Source organism: Biomphalaria glabrata, chromosome 1 (genome assembly GCF_947242115.1).
Source record: "Biomphalaria glabrata chromosome 1, xgBioGlab47.1, whole genome shotgun sequence".
Classification (NCBI taxonomy): domain Eukaryota; kingdom Metazoa; phylum Mollusca; class Gastropoda; family Planorbidae; genus Biomphalaria; species Biomphalaria glabrata.
In genome coordinates this window covers 16,271,687-16,284,567 of record NC_074711.1, presented here as the reverse complement: position 1 = coordinate 16,284,567, position 12,881 = coordinate 16,271,687, and the positions used below count along the sequence as shown (strand labels likewise).

General features: G+C 30.9%; 1 protein-coding gene across 3 annotated transcripts in view; it reads right to left on the bottom strand.

Moving 5' to 3' along the window:
• Nucleotides 1-267: 267 nt before the first annotated feature.
• The window catches only part of LOC106073195 (uncharacterized), a 31,304-nt gene continuing 18,690 nt past the window's right edge, over nucleotides 268-12,881 (bottom strand). For all 3 annotated transcript variants that reach the window (XM_056024835.1, XM_056024828.1, XM_056024843.1), the window contains exons 10-16: nucleotides 12,099-12,219; nucleotides 11,288-11,874; nucleotides 10,601-10,648; nucleotides 10,474-10,512; nucleotides 10,093-10,140; nucleotides 2,310-2,351; nucleotides 268-1,252 (exon numbers count right to left, since the gene is read on the bottom strand). In XM_056024835.1, the coding sequence (XP_055880810.1) occupies nucleotides 1,199-1,252; nucleotides 2,310-2,351; nucleotides 10,093-10,140; nucleotides 10,474-10,512; nucleotides 10,601-10,648; nucleotides 11,288-11,874; nucleotides 12,099-12,219 (939 nt within the window). In that variant the 3' untranslated portion in view covers nucleotides 268-1,198. The remainder of the gene's footprint in view (nucleotides 1,253-2,309; nucleotides 2,352-10,092; nucleotides 10,141-10,473; nucleotides 10,513-10,600; nucleotides 10,649-11,287; nucleotides 11,875-12,098; nucleotides 12,220-12,881) is intronic.

Sequence of the window (12,881 nt, the reverse complement as noted above, 5' to 3'; positions counted from 1 at the left end):
TGTCTGACTACTGAATACAAAACATCTTTCTCTTCAACTGAAGAGAGAACTAAAAGACATAAATTCAAAAGTGTGTTGTGAGACCAAGATGTTAGGATGGTCAAAGTTCACGTATTTGAGCAGCAGCGTTGGTTCAAAACACTTCACTTCAAACAGATCGATGCCAAACAACCTTCTTCTACCTCTTTTATCTCATTATTTAATCAAGTAAAGTTCTTTCAGACCTTGCTATCTACAACTGAAACAATACAAAACAACAACAACACATTCAAGTTGAATTAGTGTTTATTTTTTATATTACACATACAGCGAATGTACTCCCTCAAGATACTCACAATGTATCAGATACATAAAATATAGGTCAGTGGTGAATAAATCCCAGACAAAATCTTAGTAAATGAATTCTCATTTAGTTCCTACTTTCTCTAACATTTATAAACTTGCCAACAGAAAGAAACAAAAGATTAATTGCATGCAAAAAGCTTCCAATAAATCAGTGGTAAACAAAAATGCAATTTAATAATTGAAGAAATATTACAATAATTCTTAGGAAACAGATATTAAACTATGAATCTTAATAATCAACACTGCTACAAAATATGTGTTAAGCAATTTTTGGAAAAGAAACATTGCATTTTAAAAACAAATAGAAACTAATTTATGACCCTATTGAAAATGATTATCTGTGTCATCATGTAAGTGTCACAGGTTCACAGATAAATCTTCCTAAAGATAAGCTTGGCAAGAAAGTATGCCATTGCACATTGACTTGGTTCAAACAAAACTAACGGTCACAAGGTTCACTGGATTACACTGGATAGTCAGTAACCCAAAAAGAACAGAAAATACATAGACATACAAATTGAATGGATTGAGTAAAATGTACTAATAGCAAAATGAAATGTACTATAAATAAATAAATATTTTTACACAACTTTTGACTAAGGTACTGTTAAACAGTAGAAAAGTTTTATATAATTATTTAGCTTGCCGCATATCTAAGAATTATATAGAGATTGAAAAAAAATCACTTATACAAAAAATATTAAACGCAAAATTAAATTAAATGATTAAAAAAAATGATAATGGTAGTTAAATGACAATCACTTTACATATTAAAATCTATTTAAAAAAAAACAAAACACTTTTACTCATTGCAAAGGATTCCAGACAAGTTGAAGTAAAAAACAAAACAAAATTAACTCTGCAATGTTTGTTTTGGTTCTTGCAAGCATAACACTCTGTTACCAGACTGAAACAAAAGTCATAGAGTGAAAAAAATCCGTTGAATAGATTAGGAAGAAAACATTCAGCTAACTCTAATTTATAAAGCAAATTGCAAGCAGTCTGTACTACTATTTCTAAAAAAAAAAAAAATTTATTGGATCAATCCTCAATTGCAACAGAAACAACACACTTGAAATCTTGATGAAACTCAAATATTCTGGAGATGTAGGACTACGGAATGATAGAACCCCACCAAGAATTCCTTGGGAGAGTCCTTAAATTAAAAAAAATAGTATTTAGTTCCATGCTAGTTTAATTATATATTTAACACTATTAAGATGTCAAACATTTTAAAACAACTCAAGTCCTGTGGTCATTTTCATCAAATTCTTGCATCAAAGAATGTATTTTAGAAAGAAGGAACTTGCTAACATTAAAAAAAAATGGAATAGCCTACTTCATATTACCAATGCATTAGTTGTTCATTGATTTGAAAAAAAAATGGCTTCATGGTTAAAATATTGAATTTGAAAAATATGACCAAAACCCAGTGTGCTATAGAAGGAAATCTTTTTCTGAGCTGAAACAAGATTTTTGATAGGAAATAGTTTAAAATTGTGATTAAAACTGCTTGTTTAAGGATTATAAATGCAGTTAAGATAGTAGTATTTTGGAGACGTATTGAAGAGTTAATTTGTTTTCACTGTAATATTCATTGTCTTTGATCAAATTCTTTTTCATGTGAGTATTTGTCTTCTTATCTGTCCTTGCAATCTATGAGGCAGATGATGTAAAGCTCATCTATTTCTATCACCCACTGTTAACAAAAGGTATCATGTGGCCAGCACAACAACCAACCGCCTTACTTTTCCCCAATTAATAACAGGTACCTGTTGGAGCTGGGTGGACTCAGAGGTGTCCCAAAATTCAAAATCCCAGTCTACCAAGATTCAAACCTAGAGCTTTTGGTTTGGGAGGCAAGCACTTTACCACTCAGCCACTGTGCCTCCACATTTGTCTGCACCTTTTCTCAAAGAAATCCTCCCGCTCCCTACCCCAGCCTAAAACACATATCAACTTACCTTTAGAGTGGGAGTCCTCTTGGGTAAATTATTAGTTAAATTCTGCAAATACATTGTTAAACCACCTTTACATGTTTAATAAATGATTCAATATGTACAAACTGATATCACAAAATGACCTATTTATTGGATAGTGGTCTTTGAAATGTGTTTGTCTCCATTCATTTTTCAGTCAAACTGTTAAACAAATATTCTTAGCCAGCCGAGAGACCAGCAAAATGGTGTTAGTTTGCATTGAGTAATGAGTGAAATGTAAGAGAAAAACCTGTAATTTGTGTGTGTGTGAGTATGCAAAGCCTACTAGAAGTCAGCTTGTAAGACAAAATTAGTTTTAATATATTCTAAATGAAGTAAAATTTCAGTGTAAAACTATTTTAAATAACTAATTAATAGGAATAAATATTTCCTCTTTACGGTTTTAGGAGGTGAATGTGCATTCTCAAAAAAAAAAAAAAATCTGAACTAAAATAAAGTTAGAACCACTCAAATATTGCATCTACAAATATGTAGGAAATAAATATGGGGGTCACCGAAAAATTCTAAGGGTGAAGAATGAAACATTCATCTAGAAAGTCTTTTAGGAAGATGTACTATTTATGACTTGTACAAGTGGTTTATGTTTAATGTGAATTTTATTCCTCGCAGGAGTAATTATTTTATTGACTCAGTTAAAAGATATTAAACTCAAGTACAATTGTATTGAACACTGTGTTCCTTCAGCGTATTACTATAAAGGCACTTTAGAACCTGCAAATCTAAGTTATTTTGAGAGACACTAAATCTAATTGTGCAACATAAATCTTAAAATTTGTGACACCAGTGTCACCGGTTTATTTTATATGTTATGAATGTGGCCGTGGTTATCAATGTAGGCGTGGTGGTGACATTGGGTTCTTGTTACAAATCACTGAATAATGAAATGACGCTGGGTGTAGCAGACACAATAAGTTTAATATAACACCACATAGTGAATACACCATACAATTCGACCCAGGAATGGTCAGTATTAATCCAACAGTAATATACGAATATCACAACTTAGTACTTATTCTATAACCAACTACTTTAAACATCTAACTCTACTGCTTATATCTTAAGTGCTTCAATACAAGTGCTTGCTACAAGATCTCTATGTGGACTGACTGCCTTTAACTCTCTGGTTCACCTAAGGTCAAAAGTGTTCACCTTAGTGCCACATGGGTTGTGAATAAGATTCACAATATGGAATTAACATACACAATACAGAATTAGGGTTTCTACTCTATGGCACCAACTTTGAGGTGGTGACATTACCTATCACCCCCCTTTTGAAAAAAAATTTTGAAGAAATTTTTTTCAGCTTGACGACATAATTATCATAAGTAGGATCAATTGGAATTCTTGGGGTCTATGAAATGTACAATTGCAGAGTTCAAATAGAACTACAAACTTGCAATAAAATATATATAATATGACAGTGTTACACAAAATATTTGCTGAATCAAAAAAAATTCATGCAAGGGCGAAATTCTCTAATTCATCATATTATTGTAAGGCAATTCAAATAATTCTCTGAGTCAAATACTTAACATCCCAAATAATTCTTTACATGTAGTTCTAATATATACATCAATGTTCAAATGTGTTCAATATTTACAAGTCTTTTTCATAATAATATGTGCAAAGTGTGACGAAAATTTCAATGACAATCTCCTATGTCACAATGTGAAAAATTAATACAAGTTTTTATTCACAATATCTATTTATAAAAAAATCTTTGACACTATAGAAATGTTAGAAGTCTGGTTTTTGACACCAATAATACAATATGTATAAATCATGTAGAAAATGTTACAAGTAAGTCTCAATATGTAAGTGATAAGTATAGAAAAATTCAAAATATGTGTCAAAATTCAAGATCAAATTGATTAATGATCATTGTTACAAATTCAATGTATCTGTTTACTTCAATATGAGGTTTGACATCTCCATAAAAAATTGTTGTGCATTAATATTACACAAGTAAATATGTATAATTCAAGTATCAAAATATTTGCTCAAAAGTATCAACATGAAATCAAAATAAATATCTTTCATAGTGCTTGTTGCATGCACCTTATGTTTCAATTAAGTATTTCTCCATATAACAGTTCAAATAATTTGTAGCTAGTAATGGCAAAAGTTTAATGTTACATTGTTTATCAAATAATTATTGTGTACAAAGTTCAAAAAAATCTTTAGTCAAAAAAAAGATTCAACTGAGAAAATGTGTCAGTTGTGATACAATCTTTGAGTTTACATTAATTTGTTCAAGCATATACATACAAGCATAACATCATAATGGTTTAGTTGTATTTATTTTAATCTGTTGTGAAAAAAAATGCAAGTCCAATTTAAAAAATAATATCAAGTGTCTCTTTCAGTACTTGAAATATCAAAAAGTGTGTTTACAAGGATCTTCTTGTTGACATCAATGATTGTTACAAAAATAAAGTTCATAAGATTAGTTTGACAAAAATGTTTTAAAAAAATACAAGTGTATGTCAATATTTGATTACACTAATTGACATTAAATAAATAAGTTACATTATGAATCAATCTCCTTTTTTCAATAGTATTGAAAAATGTGACTAAGTTATATAGTTGTGATAAATGACATAGTAAAAAAATTCCAATCTTGTTTACAATAGCTGTAGAAAAAAAATTTTGTCACAGTTGTTCTCAATACAATGAGAAAAATAATGTTTACATTGTATGGAAAAAAAATTAAGCTAGGTACTGAATAAGTTTGGAAAAAATTCAATGTTTGTTTACATTGTTGAGTACAAAAATGTTATTCTTGTTGACAAAAGAATGTGAAAAAAAAATTGTTGGTTACAATGTAGTAATCAAATTCCAAAGTTTGTTTACAAATAGAGTTTTTTTTTTAAAAATGAAGTCTTAGTTCTAGTTCAATGTTTACAAATAGTACTCAATGTTTACAAAATAATGCTCAATGTTTACAGAATAATGCTCAATGTTTACAGAATAATGCTCATAGTTGGTTGTAAAAATAATTTTTTACTTTAAGGTGTGAATCTTAAATCTTTGAACTTTAGCAATTGTGACTTTAATTCTATGACCTTGAATTTATGCTAGCTTTAAAGTGCATTACTCTAATATATCTTCCTTGAAATAAAGTATTATCAAATGAATTGACAATTTTGTTACAATCTCTTTGTGTTTTCAAATAGACTAAAGCTATTTTGTTTGATTTGTCTTCACTTATTTTGATGTCTACCCATTTTACAAAAGCTGTGTTGTTGAAATAATTCATAATAGTTTGCCATCTAGTATTTCTTGAAAGATTTTCAACTTTAACTATATGATGTGTATAATTATTTGTTTTGTTTGCTGCTTTGGTTCTGTTTGTTTGATGTGATCTACTGTTAGTTGGACTGTAGCTTTGCCATGTTCTTCTGTTATATTGTTGTTGATAGGATCTATTATAGTTAGGACTGAAGCTCTGGAAAGTTCTGTTATCTCTTCCATATTTATGGTTTCTATTTACATATTGCTGTTTTTCTGATGCCATTCTCTTTCTGCACTCTGCTTTGGTGTGACCCAATATGCCACAGAAAAAACATTGTATGCTCTTGGCATATTTAAATTTATTTGTAGTTCTTGGATGGTTTTCTGTCACTGTTGCAGCTACATTGTATAATTCCCTTTTGTCAATGGTGATGTTTGGGTGGGAGTCCTTGTATGTTGTTAAGTTTGATATCAATTCAGCTTCATTTTTTATTTTTCTCTCCTTCAGGAATGAGAATGCTGCATCCGTAACATTTATTAGCACATTCTCAATGAGAAAGAAATCTAATATCTGTTTGGGGTCATCTAAGTTACAGTTTGCGAGTTGTAGCCACTTTGTCATGTTCTGGCGCATGTCATGTATTGTTCTTTTTAAATCTGCATTCTTGGCTAGTTTTATTTCCCTAAAAAGTTTTCGATAGTGCTCCTCCGTTTTGCCAAAATGTTCAATAAGTCTTTGTTTTACTGTGTTGTAGTCTTTTCTTTGCTCCATAGTTAGTGTGTCGATGATGTTTAGTGGTTCACCTCTTAGGTTAGCTAGAAGTTGTTGAGCCATTTGTGCACTATTCATATTTGCTGTTTGACAGATGTATTCAAATTGAATTATGAAATTTTCCAATGTGTCTTCTTTTGGGTCAAAGTTCCTAAATTTGCTATGATACTGATGATGAGATGAAGTTTGACTTGCTGAATTGTCTTTATTTTCTTTTGCTAGCTTGGCCATTTTTTCTTCATGTTCTTTTAATTTTATTTCATGTTGGCGTTCTTTTTCTTTCTCTAAGTTTTCTTGTTCTTTCTCTCTCAGTCTTCTTTCATGTAGCCTCTCTTCCCGTTGCTTGTCTTTTTCTACTCTAATTCTATCTATTTCAATTTTAATGAATGCAGCTCTATCATCTTCTTTTAACTTTAGTTTATCCACTATCTCTATTAGTTTTTCATACTCAGCCATTTTCAAAGATTCAAATTAGTAATATAGTTTAGTAATAGATATGTGTACTAGATATTTGTAAATGAAATATTGTACAATAAATACTTATTATTGCTCAAATAGTAATTACAGGTAATAGTAGATATATATTTTGTGCGAAACAATTGAGGTTATGAGGTATCTTAAGTTATTCTTGGTACTTTGTCTAGTTCGTAATGTAATACTTTACTGATCAATTATGTGATTATGTATTTCTAGTATCTCCCCTTGCAATGTAAAAGTTTATTGCAACAAATAATTCACAATTATGTGAGCCTTATTAGTCTGACAAATAGTGATCAATGTATCAATAGTATCAAAATAGTTCAATGTGCTCAAAGTATATATTATATACAATCAATCTTGTCACAATCTCAAATCAAAATATATCCCATAGTGTATCAAGTGTGTAGTGTAGTGTTGATAATAAAAAATAGGTTGAAATAAGAAGTAAAATAAATATATATATCAATAAGTAATTAGACAAACATAAATACACTATAGATACTAAACAGTCTGCTTTAAAGAGACATTACAAGATAGTAGAAATAGTAGACAAAAGAATTACAATGAGTAATAACAATGACGCAAAAGAAATTCAACAAATGTAAACAAGACAATATCAATACAAGAGTTTAACAATATGATAGATACTTGACGAAATACAAACTTAACTAATACAGCTATACGATCAAGTATTTACTTTATCTAAAGAGTCCCTACCAATACCTGGATGCTTACTTGAAAAAAAATATAAATGCTCAGACTCAATAGATAATTAAATTTAGTCCCTAAAGTCAAATGTATATATAAATACAAATGTAAACAATGAAAAAAAATTGTGGTGTAGTTCAAGAGAACTAATCAATACTGATAATACTAAAGGGTAATTAAAGTTACTTCCCTTAAATATTCACTTGATGCTTGACTTGTACATAAAGTTCCGGTGATGCTCCACATAAATTATGTCCACAGTACAGTTCATAAGTAATCCACTTGCTAAATCCGCAGCACAACGGTACAGTTCATAAGTAATCCACTTGTTAAATCCACAGTATAATGTTACAGTTCATAAGTAATCCACTTGTTAAATCCACAGTACAATGTTACAGTTCATAAGTAATCCACTTGTTAAATCCACAGTACAATGGTACAGTTCATAAGTAATTCACTTGCTAAATCCACAGCACAATGGTACAGTTCATAAGTAATCCACTTGTTAAATTCACAGTACAATGTTAAATGATACGGTACTCAAGTTCTTGAACAATAGTAATCCAATAAATACTTCATATGTTTGACAGATAATCCATTAAACAATTCATATAGTTGACAAGTAATCCAATAAATAATTCATGTGCTTGATAGGTAATCCACTGTTTCGTACAGTTGCTGAAACAAATATACATAACTAAAAATGACCATAAGTAGTGACGACAAGAGAGGTCTAAAAGTAAGAGCGCTCTCTTATTAAATGTGCTGTTAGACAGCGACAATATGAGTGTGTCATTAGAATTATGACGAGCACTCGATGTAGATGATTCTTGAATATGTCAGCTACTTCGACTGACCATATATCAGCTGTCTTCAAACGATGACTTGAATGACTTGTAGTACTAGATTTTCACCCACACCGGTTGTAGTATCACGGTTGTCTAGTTTCACCCACACAGGCTGTAGTATCCAGGTTGTCTCAGCATATCATGTTTGATCTTTCGCTTAGGATGTTAAAAAGTAACTTTGAACAATGCTGTGCTCCTAAAGCTATCTCAACTGGTGTAAAAAAAAATACAACCACATAAATCAGGCTTCCAGATAAATGACACTTAGGACAGTAGTCAACTGGAAAAGTTGAAAATACAGCTCACACAGGAACAGTTCAAATTGTTCAGTTCATCACAGATGAAAAAAATAGCTCGCTAACGGTAACTGTGTCATGGCAGGTCAACATGACATGTAGTAGTGGCTCTAGATACAAGTGTGTAGTCAAAAAAATTTAATAAATTCTGGATTAGTTGCAATTCATGTAAAGTTCAATCTTGAAGTACAAGTTAAAATAGTAGGCACAGTTAACTTTCAATTTCAGCTCTGTTTTTTGTTAGTAGTGTTAGACTAGCTGAAGATAATAATAATGTCACTCTTGGATCACGTGAATCTCACTTGAAAAATTGTGTGCTGGTCTCAATAAATGTAGATCTAGGTCATTTCTATAATGTTGAATGTGTCGCTGAACGACCAAATGAGAAAAAATAGTAGAGTCTATAATAATCAGGTTTTAGCTTTCTTGCTCGTTGAGTGGCGTCATGTGTAAACAAATATTTTTTAGAGTTACTTTTCATGTGTTAACTAAATAGTTCACTTGCCAACTTCAAAAATATCCGTATAAATGTTACTGTAAGTAACTGTAGTATTAAAATACTTCTGACAGCAATAGGAAAAAATTCTTGACTTGTTCCTCTGGTGCTCATAAATCCTTTAAGTTAGCAGTTCTGACTTCTGACATCATAAATGTTTGCTGGTACTTCTGACACTATAAATGTCGTTTGCTGACACTTCTGACACCAAAGATGTCATTTTCTGACAATAAATGACTTGCACTTTGGACACTTCTGACACCAAGAATGTCACCGTATTATTTTATATAGTATGCATGTGGCCGTGGTTATCAATGTAGGCGTGGTGGTGACATTGGGTTCTTGTTACAAATCACTGAATAATGAAATGACGCTGGGTGTAGCAGACACAATAAGTTTAATATAACACCACATAGTGAATACACCATACAATTCGACCCAGGAATGGTCAGTATTAATCCAACAGTAATATACGAATATCACAACTTAGTACTTATTCTATAACCAACTACTTTAAACATCTAACTCTACTGCTTATATCTTAAGTGCTTCAATACAAGTGCTTGCTACAAGATCTCTATGTGGACTGACTGCCTTTAACTCTCTGGTTCACCTAAGGTCAAAAGTGTTCACCTTAGTGCCACATGGGTTGTGAATAAGATTCACAATATGGAATTAACATACACAATACAGAATTAGGGTTTCTACTCTATGGCACCAACTTTGAGGTGGTGACAACCAGATTACAATTTTAAAATTTAGATTAGAATAGGCAAGTCTTATTTGATAAGGTAAACTCAGTCATATTGCTAAGTTATTTACCTTTTAGCATTTAGAAAGAAATAACTATTTGAGAAGTATTTGATAGTTTGGGCATGTGCACTATTTTTAATGATTTAAAAAATAGAAATACCTCTTTAGGGGTCAATGGTGTTCTGCAAGGTAAGTTAATGTTGCCATTCTAGAAAAGAAAATAACAACTTTAATTAAATGATATAATATTTGTTTTACATGTTTGAATTAAGAATTAAAGAAAGGAAATAAATGTTGCTTTTAAACCATGAAATTAGAAAATTCAACAGAAAAATAGCATTAAAACAAGATTTAACACATCATCAAAAGGATTATTAACAAAATTATTATTCCTCTACTACTTATCACATAATATGAAACAAAATATAATTCAAGGAGAAATATGTGATAAAAAAACAACTATAATTGTAATTTAAAAAAAAATATATTTCAATATATTTCGTTTTAAAAATGAAATAAAAGTGAAATGACAAATATTAACCTTTACAGGTGTAGATTGTATCCTGCTGGGTTTATCTACCTGTAGACAAACATTTGAGTAGAGTTAAGAATATATTCCATCTAATATGATCACTAAAAGATAGTAACCTTAAATAATGGATATTTACCTCTTTGGGGGTCACAGGTATTCTCATAGGTAAACCTACAGTAATATTCTGAAAGTACAATTGTAAACATGTTCTTTAGTCAATACAATAAAAGTATAATGGTCAACTGAATACATAACTTATTGAATGATAGCAGCCCCTAGATCTAGGTCAAATTGAAAAAAAAAACAACAAAAAACTCAACCACTCTAAAAACAAAATCGTTATATATATATATAGATAATGATCATAAAGTACTACTTCCAGACCTAGAGATCACATTCACGATAGAGGGGCAGATGATGTAAAGGTCATCTGTTTCTGTGGCTCATGGTTAACAGAGGGTGTCATGTGGCTGGCATAATGACCAACTGCCTTTACTTTTCTCAAACTAACTTAACAGTTTGGGGGGGAGGGGGGGGGGGGAGGATGAGGGAGAGAGAGAGACTCAGGGGCACCCTATAGATCCCGAAATAGAAAATTAGAGCCCAAGATCTCTGTTAAGCCTAGTGCCTTACCACTCACTCACCATGCCCCCAAAACATAATAAAATATCCTGCTTATTTGCTTAGTAATTAAAGTAAAGATACACCAGTACTTTTTCAAGGCCACATTTAAAGAGGCAGCTATCCCATAACACAGTAACATGATAAATTTATAATCTCAACAGTTCTAATTGAAAAAGTCGAATCATATAAATAAATTTACCTTCAGGTTCAAACAACTGGGTGTGAAGAAATTAGATTCAGTCAGAGGCCCATTGGAATATGCACATTTCTGAACTTGGGAAGTATTAGTCCATGGTGTATGTGTCAAGGAACTAGCAGTCTCAGTGATAGCTGGATTAAATCTATTTGATTCAACATTTCCACAGGAGGATTTATGGCACTGGTTGCTTGGAGTAGTAGCTAACTGTGCATTATCAGTTTCATCTCTTTCTGTTTGAGAGCTCTTTAAAATAGATATTGGCTTATAATCAGTGACACCACAGTAGATTACTTTTTTAGCTGACCAAGTCACACTTTTTGTGCCAGATTTTTGGTTATCTAGCATGTTTTCTGTATCCCTATTTTTAAGTGCAGAATGTATCTGAGCTTTGTTACTGATGCCTAAAGGTGTTCTAAAGGGTGATTTGGTCGTATTGTTGACTGAAGGTGTTCTGAAGGGTGATTTAGTTATATTGTTGACTGAAGGTGTTCTGAAAGGTGATTTGGTTATACCGTTGACTGAAGGTGTTCTGAAAGGTGATTTGGTTACAAACACTTCATGGCTTGACTTGTATGGAGTTGTACAACCTTTATACAAAAATTGAATGAGAATAAATAATTAGAGAATATTGTGTATTTAAATGAGCTTTATATATTTAATATATAATTATAAAATAAATCTAATCAGTAATTTAAACTTTGATTTAAAAATTAACTACCATTAAAAAAAAAAAAAAAAAAAAAAATTCAAAAAGTCTATCTTGGCACAATAAAAATAAAATAATAATAATAAAATAATACAAAAACATTACTAGTAAATAGTCCTTGTGTTGTCTGCCTAAAAATGCGGACATTCTCTTCATGTTCTAAATATGATTCCATCATGGAGGAATTGGTTGAATAATTTTTGTAAATTGAAGGTCGCGCTGAAGACTTAAAAAAAAGAAATAATGGCTTATATATATATAGAAAGTCTAGAAAATAGTCAGAACTAGTATTAGTGAACATATCATGTGCAATTTAATGAAATAATAAGAAACGTATATGAGCATAGATACCTACATGCCAAAATGGAAATGTGTATTCCCAGACCTAGAAATGTGTATTTTGAGGGGCAAATGTGTATTTTTCTGAATATAAAGAAATATACTCAGGAAAGACTAAAAATCATTCAAGCATGTAACATACAAAAAATACAGCAATCCGCAAGTTAACACAGCATAAAGGTATGTAGACATTTTGTACATTCATCAAAATATTTAAATATTTGTCATAGACTTTTCTAGAATATGTTAGAATGCTGCAATTCTTGTCACTTTGCAATGATTTTATGATCATAATACCTCTAGTGTTTTCTACATTCCATAATAGCGGCAACAGAAAATTCATTCAAAAGAATGGAAATTTTTGTTACAAGTGAAATTAGACTTAAACCAGATGTAATGGTTTGCTTAACTGCATCAGTGACATCTAATTCTATAAAAGCAGTTTTGTTTACAGGCTGTTTCTTTACAAGGTATCCTGACACTGGAAATATTTTATCACATTTTGAAAGAGTTCAGATTTTCTTCTTTCAGACCATTCTTTGCAGAGTT